This window comes from Botryllus schlosseri, chromosome 4 (genome assembly GCF_051294905.1).
Source record: "Botryllus schlosseri isolate E-star chromosome 4, Bs_hap1, whole genome shotgun sequence".
NCBI lineage: Eukaryota > Metazoa > Chordata > Ascidiacea > Stolidobranchia > Styelidae > Botryllus > Botryllus schlosseri.
The window spans coordinates 22,069,325-22,095,347 of NC_137239.1; the positions used below are offsets into that span (position 1 = coordinate 22,069,325).

The following is a 26,023-nucleotide window of genomic DNA, read 5'->3' on the forward strand; positions in this document are numbered from 1 at the left end:
TGGTTTTCGAATCACCGTCTGCGACGGCTCTGTGACAAACTAATTACCGAAATATTACCTTGTGAGCGATCGGTATGTCTTTAACACCAAGTCACTAAAATGGTTATGCCCGAGACATTATCTTGTCAGCGATCGCGGGGTTTTGCAAACTATTTCACACATTTTTGAAGTGTTAGTTTGTGAACGCGGTTATTTGTTGATCGCTTTTCGTGTCGCTGCTGAATACTGAATACTCCTGAATGTAATAGTGCTGACTGGATTAGTGTAATAATCGATAGTAGCACGCGGCTGGCCGTGAAACAATTCCACACACAGGTCATTCGAAATATAGGTCGCACTGCTTAATCCTCACAACAAGCCGCGTTTCCGTTTGTGCGGCACGATATACACATTAACAAAGATTCATTCACATGACTATTTACTTGATACATATTCAACACCGATCGAGAGATGTATATACCCGAAAGTACGAATCACCGCCACACCCATAAGAACGCATGGCGAATCACCAACACAACCTATACGCGAAAGCACGACATGCGAAAGTACGACGTGCGAGAGATGCCAATACCCGAAAGGGCGATGTGCCACCACGAGTTTTCCATGCGATGTGCGAGAGATGCCTATACCCGAAAGTGCGACATGCGAGCGCACCCATAAGAACCAATGGCGATGTGCGAGCGGAAGGGGGGTCTAAAAGCGCGATATGCCAACACGAGTTTTCACGGCGATGTGCGAGAGATGCCTATACCCGAAAGTGCGACATGCGAGCGCACCCATAAGAACACATGGCGAATCACCAGAGATCCCGTAAGAATACATGACAGACACATTTATCATCGTTAGCATGTCGCCGCACGTATACCCGAAAGTACGAATCACGACCACGAGTTTTCAATACGAGTCACCGCCGCGTCCATAAGAATAACGATATATCGAAGTCGTATTCACCGTAAACGTTAGGATTCCCTCGAATAGCAGACGGCAGGTCATCACCGCAGCCTATACCGAAAGGGTGGGGTCACCAACACGAGTTTTCAAGGTATATCATCACCGCAGCCTATACCCGAAAGGGTGGGGTCATCACCGCGCCCATAAGAAACAATGGCAGGTCACCACCGCAAGGGGGGTCTAAAAGGGTGGGGTCATCACCCCGGGTTTTCAGGCAGGTCACCACCCCGCCCATAAGAACCCCACGCTAGTTCGCGAGCGATCGTATATACTACTGGCGATATCGCCCATGTTGGGAACCACTGGTCTAAACTGAGTGAATTCTAAACAAAAACTATCATGTAGGCAAAGCGGTGTCATTTTATACACGCGAAAAGTGAAAGAAAATCCCCCCTATTGGTTGTCCACTTAATGCCACTTTTCAAAATACGGGGTTTATACAGGGGTCAAAATGTCGCCATTGTAACTCGAAATTTTCGCAACTTCATAGCTTGATTTCTTTTGCAAGGGACAAATGAGGGATTAATATGCGTGGTCCCAAACTGATTTGCTTAACAGACGATAGCAACCGAGGGGAAAATGTCACCAAGAATTAGGGGGACACAAAATTGTCTCCCAATTTTTTTCGTCCCCCAACTGCTACAAAAATAAGTACGATTGTCTCCCAAAGTAGCCTAATAGGTAAATATATATATGTATATATATATGCCCATGTTTACGGGGCCGAATTCCATCGGTATATTATCAAGTGTTTTGGAGGTTAGGGGTTAGGTTTAGGGTTAGGATTAGCGTTGGGGTTAGGATTAGGGTTGGGGTTAGGTTAGGATTAGGGTTAGGATTAGGGTTAGGTTAGGATTAGGTTAGGATTAGGGTTAGGTTAAGATTAGGGTTAGGATTAGGGTTAGGTTAGGATTAGAGTTAGGTTAGGATTAGGGTTCAGGTTAGGTAATGGTATTGTAACTGTTATTGCTACTCTGGCCCTGGCCGAATTCACCGAGGGCCGAATTTACCGACGGTCGAATTCACCGACGGCCGAATTCACCGACGGCCGAATTCGACGGGCCGAATTTACCTTGGGCCGAGTTTACTGGCAATCATAGTACTATAGAGACTGTAGGATGGAGTGCTGACTCTCAAAACCGTGTTTATGTATTCATCCGCATCATCGATAGTAACTTTTGATTGTTTCCTCGAGAAGCTTCATTACAAAGAGTTAGCAGCACATTCATCATTAAAAAGCATCATATGATGTATTGGAAACAACAAAACACACATTAGTTACAGTATAATACGTAAATAGTTCGGCGAATAGTTGGCAGACGTAAATGCCTTCAGAATGGTCACGCTCGACTAAGGCTTCTCACGATCGTATTGTGACGCATCGAACGCAGTGGTATCGGGCTAATAAATATTGAATCCACAGCCCTTCACGGTTATCCTCTTTCGTTGTAGGATATTCACGGAACTTTTTTCGCGCTCATCATTTGATGAAAATCATTATGCGACTAAATCCGATACAAAAATTAACCTCAGTCCTTAGCGGGTCATAAAGCTCTACCTACAATACATATGTCTCTGATGTGATTAACGAAACCTATCGCCATCGACACGTCGTCTCTGAGGAACTTCGTCGGCACTACCGAACGCTTTCAACACCACGCGAATGACTACAATTACTATTAGGGTAGAGCAAACGTTATCGGTATTTCAAACCCCTAGTGCATAGTATATCACAGATCGACAACCAGCCCTGACTCTTCTAAATCGTAAATACTAGTCAGCGACCGAGATTATTAACCACAGCGCACAATCTCATTTCCTCATCATATCCTTCGTCGCATGCCACCTCTTAAAGCCGTTTGTCCTTTATGCTATCCCGTTATTACTTTTTGCGTTCAGTGTGCAATATACCTCATGCCTCACCTCACATAGCCTAGGCCGACCGAGGTAGGTGCCTGATCTCTTCATTTTATAACAATCTTGTGGTGTGGCATATGATTGATAACAGTGTTAAAACTGAACTGAATTTTGTTCTATCAATACTCATCCATCAATATCATAGCCGAAAACCCATTTCAACAACAACAGGTATAGGCCTATATAAGCATACACGGTTAAATGGAAGAATGGTATATTTTAAACATTAAACAAAACATGACAGAGACCACAAAACATTTCAAAACTTATCCTTTTATCACTGTACCGCATGTACTTGTGGAGGTGGCTAGTATAGAAGTACTTATACTTATACTCCAAGTAGATTCCCCCTACTTCCTTTCGTGTTTTTAAACTACTTCTACTACTTGACAGTTTTCAATACAAAACGAGGCCTAGTGTACCTACTTTTAAACCAACTTGAAAATCACTACTTCTACATTAGAACGAACGATAACAACTTTGATCACCTTTGCACGATTCACCGTATAGCACACACGAAGTGTTCAGTAACGAAGAAAATCTGTTTATTTGGAGTACTCAAGTAGGTTTCGCCTACCGAGCAAATTTCTAAAAACGGCCCCTAATATTAATGTCATGAATATTTTTGTGATAGACGCAAAGATATACCCAGCAATCTGTAACGCAGCCACCTACAATTTCCTGATGAAATTTTGCAACTCCTAGACCAAATCTACTTTACGAAACCAATTACTTGGATAATTCTCAGACGTTCAACGAAAGTAAACACATACAATTCATACACACACATGAATAATACAAGTGGAAAAAAATCAAAAATAAAATCACCCATGCCACTTCAGTCGGACTTCTAGGATTTAGGCAGAGGATCATCACAGACACTTGTCCATGGGTTGATTGAAGCATGAGCGTATGTTGTATTGACCTGCTTCGTCCTCTTTATGGCCTTTCGCTGACACAAGTACTGATAGAAAATCGAACTTGTGAGATATCCGGATTTCTAGAATAACTGCCCGATAACCGCTGTGCAAAATGTCTACCATGAGTTGGCATATGGCACTCAAAGCTCTTACCAATGATCCAAAAGTAGCTTGGAGTATAGCAACATCCGGAGATTGCGCAATTAATTACTTGTCGGCATTTTTATGAACTTATTATCTGTAGGCGAGATTCGATATACGTAAATTGCTCCAAATGCAGTTTAACAATTTGTCATTGTGGCAAGTATCATTATGTTAATGCAGTTATTCTACCAATAAAACTTTGACAGGATGTTGGTACCGGTTTCGCAAACTCGCCATTACCTTGACTCCCCTGCCATAGTAAAAAAGAGGTGGTCTGCTCTAACAAATATTACATGGCAAATCCCCAAATATAAACTAACGCCAACTTTCAACACCTACATTCGCAAAATACTAGCAACTGGATCGCCAAACAAGCTCTGCGTACCTGACATAAACAATAAATAACATAGTAGTGAGAAGCCTAAGTCAAGCGTGACCATTCTGAACACCGAACAATGGGTTTGCACTCCATCCTACACTACAGTCTCTATAATAATACTATAGATAACTAACCTACGGATAGATGGGCAACACGTGATTCACGGTCGAGAGCCCAGATGCCGTCAGATTTGTTGTCGCTTCATAGCATGAAGCGGCAGGTTATTGGCCAGATTGATGTTTGGTGCAGATAGGATATAGGGCAATCACAACAGGTTATTTAGTGATACAGTACACAGGCACTGGCGCGGCTATCATTGCATTAATATCAGGAGGATATTTCATGAGCAAAATAAGTCATGATATTCACTCCATTATTAATTGGTTTCAATATTGACTTCGGCTGAGATTTCCTTGAACTATTTTGGTTTGTATAATCATTAGAGCGGCCATTTTTTGACATGTCAAAATTTGTCAAAATCGTAGTGGTAAAAAGTTGCCTATTTCTGAGCCAAAAACGTTTTTCGATGCTAAACTACTTCGTTAGGACAGCTATAGTTCCTATACCAGAAATAAAGATAAGAAGTTGGCTACAATTTTAACATTATGTGGTCAAAAAACGCCCTAATAATCAGAGATAGGTTTTAGTATGTATTGCTAAATAAAGAGAATATGTTTTCATAATCCAGGCATAATTAATATGGAATAATTATGGCTTGGCACAATGATTCTCGAATCTGAACATAATATGATTGCGGTGGAAGATGTATCAACGAGTCACAACTGGAGCTATTTCTCTTCGAAGTCAGCTGTCATAAAATAATCCAGTTTTTGGGCAACATAGTCTTCTTGCTTTGCATGTTGATACTGCCTAGCCATGCAAAGATTCCTCCTATGTAAAAAAGAGGTAAACCAACACTATGGCTGAAACCTTGACGTTGGTGTGTTGGCTTTTGTCCAATATCAGCTGGCAGTCCACTTCGCAATGGTGACATATCAAACTGACACATATATCCTCAGTATTTATTATTTTCAATATTTAATATTATCTTATATATATTATTCAATCGACTTTCGCTTGGGTATTGGGGATGCATCGTAGGGCTTTGCCGATCTTTTCATTGCCTTTGATTGGGTGACATGATGGATGTCGTACGCTAGCTGTGGAATATCCGGATTTGTCCGTCTTCTCCCCATTTGTCTCTGCAATCACAATCCCAGTCAATAATCTAACGCCTTATTACGTTTAAGTATCTTACTAAATTTCCAAAAAATGCCTCTAGCACATCTTGCGTGAACGTTCCAAGGGCCAACTTGGGCATTTCTTTGATGAGACGATCGCATAGACCCACCATATTCCGTGACGTGAAAATTAGGCCCAGGTTATTGCTGGGACAAAGAAGATTCCATTAGATGGACTCTTTACTGATCCAAATCCGTAGGCTCCTGAAAGGTCAATTTTTCTATGCTCCGATCCTCAGCATCTCCTCAAGGTAGCTTTACCTGATAATTTTAGATCATATTATATTGTAGTACGGTGAGCACTACCAGAGGTGGTCAAAGTAGTCAAGAAAGCTACTCAAGTAGAAGTACAAGTAGCGATGAAAAAATCTACTCAAGTATGAGTAGAAGTACTTCTTCCATAAGCAACCTAAAACTACTTGGAGTAGAATTAGAATTGACTGACTTTAAAGCTACTCAAGTAAGTAGTTTTGAAAACTATCGTAATTCGTTCACATGGACTGCCAAAAGCTATGAGGAAGGAGTAAAGAGCTTGATTCATATTGATGCATCCCAGGCGGGGTCAATTTTTGACAGAATAGGCAGTCGTCCATATCATGGGATGTAAATGATAGTATTGATATGGAATGTGCTACTAATTCTTTGTTTACTTGAACACCCCGTTTTAGAGAATATCATGGCATGGTGCCCTCCCCCATATTATAAGGCGCCTAGTTTAGTCAATGAGCATTGGTGACAAGTTGTGTCGGATACGGCTTCAACACTTTGCGCGATTAGTAAACGTTAATTAAAAATATGGCAGTTCGTATGTTTTCAAAATGTTTACACAATAACTGAAACAATGACAATAATGCCCGTAATTTGAAGAAAAATACAAAAAAAGCGGTAATATATAATGTGTCGTTTGTCCAGAAAGTTTCAACGGTGGTCTGCTAGAACAGGTCTAAGTCTAACGTTAAAAAAGTAAAGGTTCACTTTTCCGGATTTGGACACGTCATGTTACTGCTAGATTGCGAAACGATAGTATCAAATGTTATGGTGGGGGGGGGGTATACTTACTGTGATACTTTCGTTTAAACATATTTGTCACGCCGTATCTACTGCGCGCGAAGCGCAACGAAAATTTTGGGTATTACTTGACTTATGAAAATTAAATGTTAGTAGGCCTACCATGTGAAAACAGTCCCGAAATTCCATACCCGATATATTCTTATATCCTAACAGCCACACGGAACTCTCTATTCATCGAAAGCAGAGGGATCTCGATACATGAACATGAATGGGAGAGGGCAAGATATATTATGGACGGATATCAAAAAACTGTTTGTCGTGGAGTCGCGCAGCCTGTCACTTTACCAGTCCGGATTTACATTGGCCCATGTTAATTTAAATCCACGATCTAAAGTAGGCAAAAAATATGTTTGACACCTCTGGTCTAGATCAGTGCTTTTCAACCGGTTGGCTGCGGCCCACTTGGGCCGCGAAGACATTTTAAGAAACGATGATAGATCCCAATTTGTAGATCTGTTCTCTACCACGAAGACCAAGTCGAAAAATGTCAATATTTTCAACGTTTTCTTCCACTTTTGGATGATGATTCTGGAACATGTAATTGACGGGCCTGCGGGGCTCGTGCACTTTCGGACTAAACTCAATACAGACTTATGGAGAAAATGTGTTTTTGGTCCCAAAGTGCATGAGTCCCACAGCTATTCGCTCTATTGTCTGTAGTGGTTTGAACGTTTGTCGCGAAAGGGTGTGTGGTGGGCCACGCAATGAAATTTAGATGGAAAGTGGGACGCGAACTGAAATAGGTTGAGAAGCACTGGTATAGATGATGCGCTTGCAATCATTCACTGGGCTGAAATGTGACCGTTTTTCATGCAAGATGAATGTCAGTTTGGCTACGGGTGTATTGAGTCACAAAGTTGGAAATTGTTTGAAAGGGATGGGAGCAACCGGTACATCTGATTTTGTTCTGATGATGGAAAGGTATGAGTAACGAATTTTCACTTATATAACACGGGGCTTGATTTTATGACCTAAAACAGATGGTTCAATAATCAATGTCGTCACATGCCGCATTAGTTATCCGATATGCAGCCTGGACGATGAAAGAATTGCATGGCTGGGTGAATTTGCGGATCGATTATTGAGTTGGAAGGTCAGTTCCTCATAGTTATTATTCGAGGTATTTTCGGGTCATCATGTAATTTAGAAATATGCTTCAAGTCGTGTTGAGCCAAAACGAATGATGGCAAAACCCACAATGGAAGGCCTAATTTTCACGTCACGGAATATGGTGGGTCTATGCGATCGTCTCATCGAAGAAATGCCCAAGTTGGCCCTTGGAACGTTCACGCAAGATATGCTAGAGGCATTTTTCAGTCGAGCTCAGCTGCGCGCGCCTCTTCAGATGCACTGTCTAAGAATTATCAAGGTGAAATACACTAAGAAAAAGTTGATCAAGTCCCTGCATTAATTCGATTTTTAGTACGCATTGTATCAATATTTTTAAAAAGTTTATTTAGACTCTCGCGGGCCGCACAGAACGGTGTTGCGGGCAGCATGCGGCCCGCGGGCCGTAGTTTGCCCACCCCTGCGTTAGATTATTGACTGGGATTGTGATTGCAGAGACAAATGGGGAGAAGACGGACAAATCCGGATATTTCACAGCTAGCGTACGACATCCATCATGTCACCCAATCAAAGGCAATGAAAAGATCGGCAAAGCCCTACGATGCATCCCCAATACCCAAGCGAAAGTCGATTGAATAATATACATAATATAATATTAAATATTGAAAATAATAAATACTGAGGATATATGTGTCAGTTTGATATGTCACCATTGCGAAGTGGACTGCCAGCTGATATTGGACAAAAGCCAACACACCAACGTCAAGGTTTCAGCCATAGTGTTGGTTTACCTCTTTTTTACATAGGAGGAATCTTTGCATGGCTAGGCAGTATCAACATGCAAAGCAAGAAAACTATGTTGCCCAAAAACTGGATTATTTTATGACAGCTGACTTTGAAGTGAAATAGCTCCAGTCGTGACTCGTTGATGTATCCTCCACCGCAATCATATTATGTTCAGATTCGAGAATCATTGTGCCAAGCCCTACGCACACATGATATCCTCAGTCAGTAATTCGAAATATAATTATTCCATATCAATTATGACTGGATTATGAAAACATATTGTCTTTATTTAGCAATACATACTAAAACCTATCTCTGATTATTAGGGCGTTTTTTTTGACCACATAACGTTAAAATTGTAGCCAACTTCTTAGATCTTCATTTCTGGTAGGAACTATAGCTGTCCTAACGAAGTAGTTAAGCATCAAAAAACGTTTTTGGCTCAGAAATAGGTATCACTAAATAACCTGTTGTGATTGCCCTATATCCTATCTGCACCAAACATCAATCTGGCCAATAACCTGCCGCTTCATGCTATGAAGCGACAACAAATCTGACGGCATCTGGGCTCTCGACCGTGAATCACGTGTTGCCCATCTATCCGTAGGTTAGTTATCTATAATAATACCGTATGTCCGTATACTTCATAGTTTGTTATTGTTGCCATTGATACAATGCGAATGTCATGGTCTGTGATTTTGATAGTTCCGTCATACTTTGCCTTTTTGGTTTTGCCTTTAAATATGTTTAAATCCCTTTAGCAGACCTGGGCAAAGTGCGGCCCGCGGGCCAAATGCGGCCCGCGAAGCTATTCGGTGCGGCCCGCGAAAGGTTGCTTGGAGTTCAAAACATAAAACTTGCATTTTGAATGACTAAAACCGTAGGCTGTATCAAATGAACAGGAAATTCGTTTACTTTGAAGCCTGTTCATTATTATGCCACGATTACGCTGCCACGCCAACGTACCTGGCATGCGTGTCCAGATTCAAAATAAAGGCAATGTGGCAAAGTATGAGTAGCAATTGAAGTCACAAGAAATCACTCTTTCCATATAGTTTAGTTCGAACCTTCCTTGTTGACATGTCACATTACGCATTATACGGTATGTGTTTCAATTTGTGACGCGGTGTGTTTCCAAATCCCTAATTCGTGAAACAAGTCAATCAGTGCTCGCGATTACTATATGACCCATCATATCTATCCCATAAACGATTATAATGGGCTTGCCAAAAAGCAAAGCCGAAAACTGAAATTCAAAGAAGGTTTCGGTGTAGAATTTGGACCACTAAATATTCGCATAGGGGTGTCAGGGGTAAACTCATCCTTTCAGTTTTGCCGATTATGTCGCCGAAATTAAGGATTTTAATTAAAGTCGGTCTTTATGACAAAAGCACGAAACACTCAGTCAAGGGAGAGCGAAGCTCATAAAAACTGCAAGCTTCGCTCAACATAAAGGCTATTTAGCCTGCACACTGCTCGGAAGACAGCGACCAAGAAAATAAGCTTTGTAGTATTTCATATACATTTCAAGAGCTTCTTGGAGGTACAGAATTTCAATATACAATTGAATTGAACAGTATATTCATATTGAAATGAACCCGAATATTTTCGGCTGACACTCGGCAGAGGTAATCGTCAGCTGGTCATGGTTCTCGAACTGGGAGACATGAAAGCATTAGAAGGGTGGCACGAAACCGAAGTTTATTGAAAAAGAATTTTCGCGCCCAGCGCGATATACCCCCCACCTTATAGTTGTTGCTCTGTGTATTGTCCGACTTCGATATTTCACAATTCTCTCATCAACAGCCATATAATATTCCACGCCATCAAACTATCCGTTGGGATTGCTAGCATTCTGGTTGCACTTTTTAATATATTGTGATATCATGATTGTCACGAAATTGTTCACTATCATGTTGTTCGAATCATGACAGCCAATAGATATTTTTTAATTAACCGTCACTTTCTGTTTACCTAATATCAACACATTCACTGCATGAGAAGCATTTATGAACAATGAAATTTAGAAATAAAATTATAATACGCCGGGGAATCTAGCTATTTTTTCACTCGGCCCGCCAACGTATTTATTTTTCTCATTTGGCCCGCGGAGGAAAATAATTACCCCCCCCCCCTGCCCTTTAGTGTGCCGTTAACTCTTGAAAAGAGGCACCCGAAAAGTCTTCAAGTTTAATAAATATTCTGCTACAATGGATGTTGTATTGAAAGCTATATTCAAGTTCTGTACCACGAACCAGCTATTTAAGTTGAATCTCCCGGCGTCTGTTGCTGACAGTGCATTCGCGGGGCTGACGACTACTTCAAAGGGAGCATACTAATACACCAACTTCTGTCGCCGTTAGTGCCATCGTCTTGGTGGTTTATAACTGTAATCAACCGCCTGATCATTGTATTTCAGCAACTCTGTTATTAATAACATATTGTACTATGCCAACTATGGTGTAAACACGCTAGAATGGCTAGATAATAAAGTATTCTGGTGGAAAATAATGGCATGATTTTGAGGTGACATTTTGATGATCATTTGTCTGGTCCGGCCCACTAGCGACCTGAAGTTGTGAATCCGGACCGCGACACAAGTTGAGTTTGACAATCCTAGGTTAGAAGATTATGTGAGTAATATACAATGGGTAATCACTTTCATACCTTCCTATTCTTGCAAGGACCATGATCCGTAACGGAGATGTGGGCCCACGGGCCATGTGGATCGGATTAAACGATAAGTGCACCGAAGGAGTATGGCGAAGTTCAGATGGTGGGACAATAAACCCGGCAGTGACTCGCTGGAACCGTGGCGAACCGAATAATTCTGTGGGGAATGACGATTGCGCAGCCGCGTGGCTCAAGGGAAATATCCTTTTGCTGAACGACGCACCATACTCGACATCTTTCGCCTTCCTTTGCGAAGTAGACGTTACTCAAACATAAGGCTTTGTTTACGTTATTTCGGAAATTCTCTCATTGTGTTCAAGCTTTTTGTTGGTTTGTCACCTGGCTACTGTAGCTGAATATAGCTGGTCACTGGTCAGTAATGAAGTAAGCATGTCTGTAAATATTTCAATACTCAAGTGGGTCGTGTCTTCTTCCGCTGTTTAGTCTACTGATTCCCATTTTAGACCATTTAAATTTGTACTTCAACAAAATTTAAAGAGAATCTTTTTACTTTTTACAATTCACATTCTGTCAAGTTTAAAGTATCATATGGAGAAACTCCCAGCACTTTCATTGGGGAAATTGTCATTACAGCAGGGCGGTGTAGATCATATGATATCATGCTGGCAGCGTAGGATAGTTATGGACTGATAAATGACTAATTGACGTATCTATATTGCATTATGCAAGGAATGCCATCGACTCAGAAGTCATGTCTGTACATTTGGCAGTTTCTGGGAATTTATATACAAATTCCTTACCAGATATAGTTCAAGACGCAGTTTTAAAAATGCATGAATAAGGGGTCTGAGGAAGTTTTAGAATTTTTCAAATGTTTTGTCAGCGTCTTAACGACAATGTAGTAATTTTGTCAAAATACTGTAAATGCGGTATAGTCTGAATTGTCATAATCAAGAGAACAGAGTATGTTTGTGTACCTAGCACTTACCACGTGGTGGTAAAAGAACAGATGCTTCACAAAAACGTTTGAAACATGACTGGCTTATTGTGAAGGTGACCGTTGTAGTTCGCACGCCTGTTTTCATCGAGAGAAAGCATAGAAATACTCCAAGAAGTATTGCAGAGGCGCTTAAGTAAATGACGAACGAATTTCCAGGTTCAGAACGAATGTACCATAGTTGAATTCAAATACAAAACTTAACAATGACACTATGACACTACTTTGTCTGATCTTATCAGGCTCGTTTTGTGGTATATATTTGAAGTCCCGAATGCTCTAAAGTCGGGGGTCGGCAACAGCCGGCACCCATGCTATTTGAAGCACGCGAGATGATTTTTAATGGCACGCCAAATGATTAGACGCACACGACCCCACGTTTTAGAAAAAAGTGAAACCGAACTATTTAAATTGTACAAAACTCGTAGGCGATTCCCAATTATGTCGTAAATCAACATAAAATAGAGTATTTTGGGGTAAATTTTATTTATCTTGAATATAGGCCTATTTTCGCGCTTCGCGTGATTTACTGGTTCCTGACTTCTCACTTATAGTGTTGGAAACGATGACAATAATGTATTTAGAAAGAAAGAGAACATATTTTGAAAAGATGCCCGTAATGTGCATAAATATGTCCAACCGTATTGGCAATTTCGAAAGAACGGCAACCTAATATGGCAGGGAGCCGTCTGGATGCTTTAGGTGTAGTATAAAGGAGTGTGCTTTTGCAGCCTGCGGGAGGGTGACTATCTATTATATGAACCAGCATTTTGACGCTGGTCATTTTCACAGTAGGATACACGACCTAGAATCCTAGACATAACATTTCGGGGTAGGAAAAACATGCGACTCCGTGCTGTGTGTACGCTGCCACAATGCTCGACGGCGATGAAACCTTGAAATGAAATAACTGCCGCATGTAGGCCAAAACGTCCAACTTTGGTATGACTATTGTCCAGGCACCAAAATGACCAGTGCCGAATAGTCCAGCGTCCGCAGCTTTAGCCGTTCGTATCAAATGAAAGCCGCAGAGGAAAATAACGAGCCCCGTGTCGTAATGCGAATTGGAAATATTGGGGTATATTTTAGTTTCGTCTGGCACATGTATGTAATTCCAATATGACCGGATCGACTAAAACCTTTACCGCTTTGACTCGATCTTCGGATCTTTGCAGACAAGTCTAGTGTCAGACCAACCTTAATGTGACATCAAACCGACTTGTGTGATATAGGAGTGGACACGTCTTTCATCATCAGGTCATATCATGATTACAACATTGATGGGCCTATCACTTATTGGCTATGTTTCAGAACAAAGTATACTTGGCAACGACTGAAGGAACCGCATAAGATCGTTCATAGCGAGACTAAAAATAAATTATGCAAATATTGCATAGGCTACATTACGCCAAGGGTCTGTCAGCAACCTACGGCTCGCGGGCTGGATCCGGCCCGCCATGTGAAATCGTCCGGCCCGCGGCATCATGATTAGTTATCACGAGAATACGGCCAGTTGTTTCTTATTGAATTGAGTTAGCACTGGGTAGGAAAGCATTGTAGCATTTGTAGCATTGTTACGATATAAGCACATTGTCTATTGTCACGGCATAAAACTGGTGCGTAGCCGGTATCGGCCTATTCAGGGCATGGTATGGTATGGTATGGAACGACAATTTTCCATACTCCATACTTGCCTTACTCTCTCCATACCAGTGATTCCCAACCGCGGCCCCCAGCTAGCCTTCTTGCGGCCCTCACAAAATATTGGGAAATCGATTTATAAAAAAATTATAGTATATTTATAAAATACTCTTGCCTGGCTTGGAGTCTGAAGTTTTCAATTAGGATTGCGGGAAAGTTGTGAGTAAACTGCTAAGATTACGTCACTGCTGTTTCAATGCAATGTGCCCTAACTTTCCAGTTGAACGGGCAGTACCTATAGATATAAGTATAGACAGGGCCGTAACTGCCGCACCCCAAGCCCCCCCCCCCCCCCCCCCCCCCCCGTGAATTAGCATAAATAATAGAGTATTTTATGAAATTTTATGCAACTTTTTCAAAGATTTTTCGCGCTGCGCGATTTCAAGTTTCCAAGTACCTTAATTATTGGGTACTCTTCGACGAAGATAAAATCATAAAATACGCAACATTTATAGAAGTGGGCATATCGGCGTTGGCCATTACCGCGCCACGACGAACGAAGACATAAAGTTTTAGGCCATGTAACATGCGACTCCAAGAAGTGTACCAGAACGATCGGCAGCGAGAAGACCTTGGCCGATAAGGACTGCCCTTACGCTGACCGACAACTTCGTTATGTATATTCAAAATACATATAGGCTAGGTATGATTGACCATAGGCGCCTAAATGACTGGCGCTGAATGTTCCTGTCTTGGCCATCTGAACGTCACGAGACAAATAGGCTACCATCCCGCAGGGAAGAATTATATGCCAGTGAAGAACTACCAATTTGAAATCGTGCGCATCTTTTAGTTTAGTATGTTTGGGCGATTCTATATTTCTTGATATAGCATACTGGAGGTCACGAAATAACAAATAACATGATGTAACGAAGTCGTACCAACGGGCCCGCCCGTCCAAATATGTTTAATGATTATTTACAGGCCGTACAGTTTCCAAGACACCTCACTCAACTCTAACGGTAAATCTGATTACGTGAGCAGAGAGGACACGTGATTGATAACAATATATATGCAATTCCCGATCTTATTGACCTATTTGATTTTGAATTATCGAAAATTTTTGCGCCCTGCGCTGGCTCACTAAACGGGGATCCTGATTTCGTGGCAGAAGCAAACAACGGGACGGGGGGGTCGGTTTATCACCGTACGGGAGCTCAAGACCTAAGTGTTTAGGGGGCCTGACGAAGTGCTGTTTCGTTCCTGTCAACGGGTATACGCCCGAAGATGTTTAATTATTAGGGCAATTTTTTTTGACATGTCAAAAAAAGTCAAAATTAGGTCAAAATTGTAGCATTAGGTCAAAATTTGTCAAAATTGTTTACAATGTCAAACATTTTTTGACCTCTGCATTTCGTTTGCATCGTAAATTTTGCGCTGTCGGTGAACTTATCATTTGATATTTTACAGCTTGTAGCCTACTTTATAGGCCTACCGTTGTAAACGGACCATCGCCGGCTCACTGTGAATCATAAATGGTCAAATGAAACAAATAGTGACATGGTTTTATGGTCAACGTACCGCAATATCCTAGCTGAAGCAAGACTGCTTGGACATTGCATGGTTCTTATATCAAGAAGCGCAAGCTGAAAAATTGTGGTATAGACAACATTGTCAGAATGAAGCAACACGGTTTGTCACCAGCAGTGTGCACACAACTTGAGTGTTGTCAGCCAACAAATGCTGCTGTTGAACGTTCTTTCTCCGTTCTTAGCAAGCTACGTAGTAAGGACATGCACTTTCTACCCGAGAATGTAGGAAAGGATCTTTCGTTGTACTGCAACAAATTTTAATTATTTCCACCAGAATACCTAATGTAACTACTGGAATTCTTCATAGGGCCAGATTTCGTTAAAATACTATTTTTTCATGTAAAAATCTGTCAGTTTTTGAGCCAAAAACGTTTTTTCAGGCCAATCTACTTTGTAAGGACAGACAGTTCCAACCAGAAATGAAGATAAGTAGTACAATTTTAACATTATATGCGAAAACACCTAATTTGCATACGCGAGGTCAAAATTTGGTCAAATTTTATTTTTTTTAGGTCAAAAAAGGTCAAAATTTAGATTTTTAGGTCAAAAAAAAATTGCCCTATTAATTATTATTGAGTGGTCCTACCTTTTCAAATACAACTCACTCGGCTCAACCGGTCAATCTGATTACGTGAGCAGAGAGAGGATAAAAATTGATACCAATATATATGCAATTCCCAATTATATTGACTGTTTCAATCATGAATTTTAGAAATTTTTCGCGCTTCGCGCGATTAGTCGAGAGAGGCTGCCTAAAACGGACACCTGATTTAGATGATAAATAGCGGTAAACAGCCATCTAACCTGAGGGGGTCTGGGGGCTTAGAAGTTGTTTTTATGACCCTATGGGGGGCCAAGACAAACGTTTCTTTTGGGGGGGCTGAAGAAGTGCTGTTACGGCCCTGGGTATTGATAACTGATTCACGGATAGATGTGCAACAAGTGAATCACGATTGAATATGCCGAGATGCGTACCGCTTAGCCGGCAAAAAGCAGCATAATTGCTGAATTGGTAGTCCTATAGCTCGCGACCCAAGCGTCCGAATAATTTGATATATCGGTGTTTATCGAAAGCAAGTGTCGCACTGATTCCAAAAATACGAATTGAAATCTCGCCAGGGCAATAAAACTACTCCGAAATAGCCAGCAAAGGTTGATTGTTCTAAACAACGGGAGCGCGGCAACACAATGGCCAATGGCGTCAAGCAAATGATCGGAACAATGCCAATTTTCATGTTTCGGTTAATATTTTGGGTTCCTTTCATTGCCTTGGTATTCGTGCGGCCCTGGCCGTACTCTGAAATTCTAAATTTGGCCCTGTCACCTAAAAAGGTTGGGAACCACTGCTCCATACCATACTTGCAATTTTCCATACCATACCAACATTGTTCCATACCATACTTGATACATATTCCATACTTTCAAATATTTCAATATCTTAAGTATATTTCCTTTTCTAGCACCTATATTATTGATATTTCGGATGTCATTATTGCTTAAACTAGCCATGATGCTAATCTAATTCCTGGTAATAGTTTTACAGAGTCTGTTTTGGTGAGGTTTAGTCCACGGTGGTGACTGGTGAGGTGCCGTGTAAGTCTACTCAACAACTTCCGCGAGCAAAATGAGACAGTCAGCAGATTGCTATCTAGTCCATAAAAGGGACGGGTAACATACTGCCCGCGGGCCAGATGCGGCCCGTGAAGAGATTTTGCCCGGCCCGCGGACAGTTTCCTGTCTTACATGACAATGTGGCGTGCGGCCGCAGTCAGCTGAGATTCACCACCACTTGCTCAAACGTAAAATTTTAGTGACTGCGTATGTAGTAATTATATAGGTGTGCGCACTGCGCAGCGTGCGAGAGTGGAGCTTACGGGTAAGTTCGTCGAAGCGAGAAGACTTGCGTTATCAGCATTTATGATGTACTCAACCCTAATGAATTGATATCTTGGTTAATTTTGGGTACCGGACTTATGAAAAGCTTTGAAATCTTAATTAAGGATTGCACCGTGAGTTAGTTGATCAGAGAGAAGCAGACATGGCGACGCCTGTATGACAATGCTGTTCTCAAATCCACACTGTATTGTCATTATCGGCGAGAAATGGCTTTGAAGTGACATTGCTGTCGATAAAATACATCCATATAACACAATTTATTCCTTGTATATATGCGCGAATATTGTATCCATTCAGCAATCCGGCTTGCCAAGTACTTAATTTTCATATATCCGGCCCTCCGACTGGCGAAGTTGCCCGCCCCTGCTCCATAAGAATATCATCGCATATCCGGTACATTGGCATGATGCACATGCAAGTTTGAAGTAAATACTCGCAAAATAATTTATAATATAGGCGCACCCATAAAATATCCCAGCTACAGGCGATCAATACTGCAGCGATCTGCGTGATTATAGTACAGCATTTGGTTGGGGTTAACGTGGCGAGAATTTCAAACCATGTCTACCCCACTCCCTAATTTATAATCCTAATGCAAGAGCGTTTGAAATATGACCAATAAGATATCTCGGTATGCAAATAGTATAATGTGCGGAGCGGACAATGTTGCAGAAGAAATGTAATCATTAGGGCGTTTTTTTTGACATGTCAAAATTTTGTCAAAATTTTAGCGTTAGGTCAAAATTTGTCAAAATTGTTCATAAAGTCAAAATTTTTTTAACGTCTTTATTTCGTTTGTATCGTAGATTTTGCACTGTCGGTGAACGTATCATTTGATATTTTACAGCTTGTAGCCTACTTTATAGGCCTACTCTTGTAAACGGCTAATTGTCTGCTCATACTGAATCATCAACGGTCAAATAAAACAAATAGGTGGACATGGTATTATGGTCAACGTACCGCAATATCCTAACTGGGACATCATTCTTATATTGAGAAGCGCATGATGAAAAATTGTGATAGATAACATTGTCAGAAGTCAGAATGAAGCAACATGGTGTGTCACCAGTAGTGTATGCACAACTTGAGTGTTGTCAGCCAACAACTGCTGCTGTTGAACGTCCTTGGCAAGAAAGGACATGCACTTTTTACCCACGAATATAGGAAAGTATCTCTCGTTGTACTACAATTTTTGTAAAATTATTTCCACCATAATACGTATTGCAACAACTGGAATTCTTCATAGGGCCAGATTTCGTTAAAATATTGTTTTTTATGTGTACAAAGTTGCCTGCTTCTATGTCAAAAACGTTTTTTCAGGCCAAACTACTTTGTTGGGACAGCCAGTTACAACCGGAAATGTAGGTATAACTGGTACAATTTTGACATTATTTGGGAAAACACCTAATTTGCATACGTTAGGTCAAAATTTGGTCAAAATTCAGTTTTTTTAGGTCAAAAAAGTCAAAATTTTGATTTTCTAGGTCAAAATTTTCTTTTTTTTAGGTAAAAAAAACCGCCCTAAAAACCGCCGTAATCATCAATCGCATTGAGCAATTAGTAGGCTACGTTGCATCAAGAATGCTTGTGAGCTGTCGTCACTCAATGAATGAGGTATAGTTGGAGTTGCCTACATTACCAATTATTGCGTCACATGATAGACTACGCTCGAAGACGTCGTGTCTAGACTCAATAGAACATCAGATCAAAATTACTGTTTTCATTATTATATCACAAAATCATGTCATTCTAAGTGATCCTGAAACCGTTGCACAATCGCGTTTGTACCTACACAGCGTTCAATAGTTCACGTTCACACAAAACAAAAGCGATCATATTACGTGAGCAGCGATCAACGTACGCTTCATGAAGCTTGCACAGATCACGATAAAATGTATAAAAACACCAAAGTATGGAAGTATGGAAATGTCGTTCCATACCATAGATTGAAATCTTCCATTCCATACCATACTTGCATTCTTCCATATTCCATACCAAAATATCGATCCATACTATACCATACTTCCATACCATACCAAACCATACCATGCCCTACTTGTAGTATGTTCCACAAAAACTGAATCAAAGTCAGTTACGCCACATTTTACTAGAAGCAGAAAACCTATATTGCGATGTTCTGTATGTCTGCGATATTCGCTGGCTAAGTCGAGGAGTTATGGTTGCATGAGTGGGTGTAAGTTTAGAAATGAAATAGCAAGTTTCCGTGAAAATATAATCATTGACGCCACAGAATATCGTGATGCGGAATAGGTATCCTAAACTTGGTTTTGTTAGTAGATTTAACGTCACATCTGAACAAATTGAATATGCAACTTTAGGGGTAGAAACCACTGATGCATGAGATGTGGCGAGACATACTGGCATTTGAAACAAAACTGTGACTATTGGCATGTAAATGATACGCAAATTGGACAAAAAATTCATGCTCACTTCCCTACACTGGTGGAAGAGAGCAAACCTATTTGCAACACTTTATTTGTCACTGCGATACTAAATTGAGTTTCTAAACTTTCCTCACGCGTTTCCGACATTCGTTCTCTAGAAAATAAATTCAGGCTTTTCAGTACTCCGTTTGATGTGGACGTCAGTAACATTTCCACAAAATTTCAAATGCACCTTATTGAAATGCAAGGCAGGGACGGAGGAAATATTCCATACAAGGGGCATATCGCGGCTTGAAGATTACAAAAAGTACCTCGTTGAAAACGGTCCCAGCTTGACCAAACATGCACAAGAGATGGCATCTATTTTTGGTAGCAAATAGGCTACACAAGTGAACAATTGTTTTCAATAATGAAATCCACGCAGAGCAAACTAAGATCGCGAATCTCCGACACCCATTTAGAAAATGTTCAGTTTCTTGATTCATCTGATTTGGTACCACATGTTGGAAAAACTTTCAAAAAGAAAGCAGCAGCTGCAATATGACCAATCAACATTTCAACGCTTCACCAGTGAAAAATAGTATCGAAACTATAATCCTCGTTGATAAATTAACTCTCAGTGGCGAGGAGCGTATAATTTCAATACTCGAAAGATTCGTCGTTTACTACTCGACTCGAATCATGAAGCGTAAATACATTTTATCTTTTTGTGGTTAGTATGATTGAGATCGCAAAAATGCAGCATAATATACTGCAGTGAGTGTGGATTATAGTATGAAAAGTCCGGCCCGCCAACGAGTTCTGCACTCAACATTTGGCCCGTGACTAGCAGAAGGTTGCCGACCCCTGCATTAGGCGATAGGTTTAATGCGGTAGCGACCAAATGTTATACGTTCGCAACCAATATTTAAAGAATCACTGGCGTAACTGTATATATATTCGGTTGGGAAATACCTTGCTTGAAACGCCAAATAGAACAACACATGAAAAGTCTGGCACGCCAATTAGTAATCATTTTACATTTTTTGATATTTTACCACGCTCCACACGAAACGATTCCGACCCGTGCTCTAAGGATTGGCTGAATCAGGTCTTTATGCTTGACACTTGTCAGATTCTTACAGTAAAATGAATTTACGCGCAAGTGTTGTCAAAGTCCACAATCATGCTACAGAAAGGGGTCTAAAGGTAAGCACAGACTATGCTTGTAGGAAAGTATGCTTGTATAAACTAGACCCGGCCTATATTAACAAGCATATCACACGAGGTAGTTCTCAGATTTATACTTAGTTCTATAAGTTCACAGTCATTCGATGTTTCATCTATGTCATGCCTGCAATATTGTTGCTAACGTATCGTAAACTACATTTAAAACTAAAATATTCAATGGACAGGTGTCTCATTTTATTATTTAATCACCGACTTACAATGCGCGTACACAATCATAGCCGTTAAAAATTTTTTGAACAAGTAGAGAAGCACGAAATCAACAAGCTGCTGCGGTTGCATTAGCGATCGGTTGCAATTAACGATACATGCCGTGATTTCATGATTGCCAGTCTTCTCGCCATTCTATGGTTGCTAGCACGCCCACTTTACGGCAGCTACTTTCAAACGCCGTAAGCCAAATCTTAGCGACTTTCCTGTGATCATATTGCAAGCCCATTGACGTTTTTATCAAATAATCTATAGAATGAGACATGGATACAAATATTTTTTGAGAATTTCCAAATTATTGACAACCCTTATTGAATACAGCGATCTCGGCTTTCCCGCGTTCATTCCTCTTCTATACGTACAACTAGCAGCCAGGGCTTTGGAGCCGGAGCCGGAGCCCGGAGCCGGAGCCCCGGAGCAGTGCATTTTCACCGGAGCTGGAGCCGGAGCCGGAGCTCTACATAAAATTCAGCCGGAGCCGGAGCTGGAGCCCGTTATTTGAGGAGTAGCTCCGGCTCCGACATCAACATCCCAAGTGTCGCAGCCAGAATTGTAATTTTTGGTTGGCATTGCAAGTTCACAATCTGAGCAATTCATTTTCGGTAACACAATAGGAAATTACCACGCGGACCACGCAAATCCCACTCCCGGGCCACATTTGGCCCGCAGAATGGCCACCCCTGATATATACAGACCCATTCGATAATTTCAGAGCCGGAGCCGGAGCTGGAGCCGGAGCAGTGGTAATAATGCGGCTCCGGAGCTGGAGCCGGAGCTAGTGTATGATAGAAGAAAGCTCCGGAGCCGGAGCTGGAGCAGTTTAAATTTACGGCTGCTCCAAAGCCCTGCTAGCAGCATTGCTAAAAGTAAAATATTGGCAAACATAGCGTACATAAAGACCTGCTTTCGATGTCGAGTGCATGACCAGGTGGTGTTTTGAATGATTTCAATCGTATATCCTGCCGTTGCTGGCTGCTGCACACTGACTTTGCGACACGACTAAAACAGGCAATTCCCTGATCGTGTCGCACTCACGATCGCGGTAGTTGCGTTCTGCTGCACACTGGGACGCCGAGTCGTAACGTAGACCTATATGTTATGTACCAGCTTAATGATTTCGTAACAGTATAGGTTCTTGGTTATCACTATAGGGCCATTTTTATATGACCTTAAAATCAATTATATGACTTTATTTTATGGAAAATATGACTTTATGTGAAAATAGTGTATATGTAACCAACGTTACTCATGGAACTGACGAGTAAAACATACACAACATAGTAGTAATACGCATCCATTTTTATTTTAAACCACTGTTGTAGTACAGATTCATGTTGTGTGGAATGTTGGAGTCTTAAAGTGACAATTTGGACGTAAAATGACTCTAGTAAAGAAGATGAGCGCTCCACAGACGCTGATGTGGGTTGACACTTCTGCAGTTTTGCATACAGCGCTGGTGAAATGCCTTGCCTTTGTAAGTTTGTAGCTCCATAATTTGTTTCACATCGTTTTTATCCACTCGCTTCTTAATGTAATTTTTGAGCTCAAGCGGATCTTTTCTGAAATCAAGGGCATTTAGATCAGCATTAGCCTCTCTGATGGTGTACGTACGTCGTACAACTTTCCATTTTCTGTATCAGGTTTGAAGTATTGTTGTAGTGGAGACATATTTCGGTGACCAAGTGTTCAATTATTTATTATCGTGGTGCCCATCGTAAATACTATTTTATTCAAATCCAAATGTATTTGTATATAACTAGACCAAGATAGAGCTTTTTAGCCTGCCTACCCACTGACTGAACTTCAAATGAAGCATTGAAGCCCTACTTCAGCGCACAGAAGTGAAACAGATTGTGTAGCAACACAGTGCAATGTGTGACCTCATAGGCACTTTTTATTTAAATTATACAACGTTACGACTTTACAACTCAAATATGACCTAACAAGTAAAATATACCTTTATATGACTTTATAACTTTCTTAATATACCCCATAGTGACGTGGTTTTCACGTTGAAATTGATTTCACGACTTACTGATGCATAGAATAAAATATGACTTTAAATGGCCCTAGTTATCACTATCAAAGAACACATCAAGATACTTCGTACAAATATGTGTACTGGCAGCATTTTGCTGACGCTCCGAATTTTGATAAGGAATACACCATAATGCCACTAAGATATTCTCAAATTCGAAAACTCGGTTTATTATTTCAACTCAATACGCAGATGCACGATATACAGTACCCAAGATACAAAGGATATAAACAAGAAGGTGTCTAACCGTTGAAACCCCCTAACATAGTCCATCAATCAGATATCTTTATAATATATAGGCCTACGCTTCTTGGCCTACCGGTACTTTCGTAATGTCAAGCATGTCAGTGGCATTGGCGGGCTATCGGTCATGTTCTCTGTTATTCATCTTGTATTGTGAATTTAATTATCAAATATATCTTCATTTCGTTAATCCATCTTTAAGTTATCAACTCGGTTGAATCATTCTTTTTTGGGCTTGTTGGATATCATACAGACAGTGGTGGCTTTTGGGGTAGGCGAGGTAGGCGGTCGCCTAGGGCCCCCCTGGTTGATTTACGCGCTTTCGAGGGGGGCCCCTTCCTCAGTTTACGCGCTTTTTCGACTATTTCTCCGGTTTACGCGTTTTTTTTCAAGTATTACTATTTTCCGAATAACGGCGGAATCCTTGTATCCATAAAGAATCTTGGTATTGTACCGTAAAGAGGGGTCAAACATCAATCCACATTTTTTAGTTATCATTTTACGAATAATCATAAAAATCCACGCACCAATGTAGAATATGGTACAGTAAGCAATTGTCGATCATTAAATTCCTGCACTTGGTGCAAGAGCTCACTTCGATTTTATAATCTCTATCCATTTTGCCATTAGTTAAAGGGCCCCCCTCCTACATTTACGCGAATGTTATCATTTTGCTGATAACTGCGAAAATACATGTACCCATGTAGAATATAAAACCGTAAACAGTAGTCAACCCGTTAAAAGAGCTTACTTTGATTTTATAGGTGGGGCCTCTCCTACATTTATGCAAATTTTAGTTATCATTTTGCGAATAGCACTGAAAATACACGTAGGCCTACTGCCTACATATGTAAAATATAGTACCGTAACCAGTAGTAGATCATTAAATTTCTGCACTAGTTGCAAGAGCTCACTTTAATTTTATGATCTCTATCCATTTTGACCAGAGGTCTCAAACACGCGGCCCGCGGGCCGCATGCGGCCCGCGAGATCATTTTGTGCGGCCCGCGACGGCATTTTGGATTTCGAAGTATTCGACAATATTTAACTCCAAATTTTTTTTATTTGAGAACTTAAAACTTGCTCTAAAACTACTCAAGAAGCCTGAAACCACTCATCAAACTTCACTACTACATCACTTTCAAATGTTACCACGCAGTGGAAGATCAACTATTACGTGACATTACTTGTTTATGATCGTAAAGCATGACCCGTTGATGAATCGTGACTGAAAATTGTGATTTGGACTAGGGCGCGACCTTCTGTAGAATTACTCGTACTCGTCGCGTCAAACGTTACAATCGGAGAAGGACTTTTGTGACTTGTTACAACAACGCACGCAACAAACCATGGTGTCCTATATGGTGTGGACACAAGCAAATCTCACTGTTCAGTGATATTGGTGTACGTCACACTTTCTATTTGGTCAAAGGCAATTTGACGGTAATTTTTTATCGGTTTGGTATTGTGGCGCAGCAATGACGGCTGGGAGCAGGTGAGAAGCACCGCAAGCTGCAAGCGTATTGGCCATTGTGCGAATAAGCATTCACACTCTCACTCTCGTGCGCATTTGCTCCTGAGCTGCTCAGACGGTATCGTTGCGTCACAATCCCAAACTCACTTACAATGCAACATTCGAGGCTTATTTTGGGGAGTTCCAGGACCACGAACAGAATAAATTTATATTTTCGCAATCAGTACCACGGTAGCTTTCGATTGATACCCGTTTTATCAAATTTAATGCTGGACAAGCCGGTTAAAAATTACCGTCAAATTGCCTTTGACCAAACGAAAAGTGTGCCGTAGACCAATTTCACTGAGCAGTGAGATTTGCTTGTGTCCACACCATATAGGACACTATAAGCAAACTATGAAAACTGGTATCAGAAATTGTAAAATATCAAAAAGTTGTAGCTTGCGTTGCGTAGCTTATTTAGATATCTAAGCAGGTAGGTATGGCAACCGTCATTGGCATTATGTTACCCCTTTGATGTATAGTTGGATACATTCTGTGTCATCTTAGGTATCATTATATATGTCATTATCGCCAGTTTAATGTGGCGAGTATTAACTAGTCGTAGCCTACGTCTTACAGCTGTAACACCAATGGATTCTTCGGCGATTGCACATTTCTATTGCTATGGCACACTATCCATTATGTTCAAGTTGTTATTGACCTGTTCCAACATTCGAAGGTAAAATCAAACGCTGATTCTATTTGACTTCGGTAATGACATGATCAATATAGCCTAGTTATCAGGAGTAGGCCTATGCTCGAAACTCGGAAATAAGGCCTACTTGAAATACATTGAATTCCCCTATTATTGGTTCTGCGGCCCGCGGCGCCGTCAATAAGTAGGAATTGGCCCGCGAGCACATTTGAGTTTGAGACCTCTGATTTTGACAGTAGCTAAAGGGCCCCCCTCCTACATTTACGCGAATGTTATCATTTTGCAAATAACTTACATACATTCTGTAGAATATAATACCGTAAACAGTAGTCAGTTATTAAATTTCGGCACCCGCTAAAATGGCCTACTTTGATTTTATGAGGGCCTTCCTTCTTCATTTATGCGATTTTTGGTTATCATTTTACGAATAACCGTGAAAATATATGTACCCATGTAGCATCTGGTACTGTAAACAGTAGTTGACCATTACAT

General features: G+C 40.8%; 1 protein-coding gene and 2 long non-coding RNA genes across 45 annotated transcripts in view; 2 read left to right on the plus strand and 1 right to left on the minus strand.

Annotated features, from left to right (window-relative positions):
- Window positions 1-26,023, plus strand: part of LOC145437410 (uncharacterized) — a 183,328-nt gene that overhangs the window by 142,745 nt on the left and 14,560 nt on the right. For 41 of the 42 annotated variants that reach the window (XM_080314660.1, XM_080314622.1, XM_080314637.1 and 38 more), the window contains one exon: window positions 11,162-11,469. The exons of the other annotated variant lie outside the window; for it this stretch is intronic. In XM_080314660.1, coding sequence (XP_080170786.1) covers window positions 11,162-11,426 — 265 coding nt within the window. In that variant the 3' untranslated portion in view covers window positions 11,427-11,469. Of the gene's footprint in view, window positions 1-11,161; window positions 11,470-26,023 lie in introns of those variants that run through there. 42 annotated transcript variants of the gene reach the window in all.
- Window positions 5,313-5,891, minus strand: LOC145437407 (uncharacterized). Its single transcript, XR_013914657.1, has 2 exons — window positions 5,570-5,891; window positions 5,313-5,513 (listed from the first exon to the last, which is right to left on the minus strand). It is a non-coding gene; the product is annotated as an uncharacterized LOC145437407 (long non-coding RNA).
- Window positions 6,639-8,380, plus strand: LOC145437406 (uncharacterized). 2 transcript variants are annotated; one of them, XR_013914656.1, is made up of 4 exons: window positions 6,639-6,956; window positions 7,441-7,544; window positions 7,604-7,992; window positions 8,187-8,380. It is a non-coding gene; the product is annotated as an uncharacterized LOC145437406 (long non-coding RNA). The 2 variants fall into 2 exon arrangements; XR_013914655.1 differs by having other exon boundaries at window positions 7,441-7,992.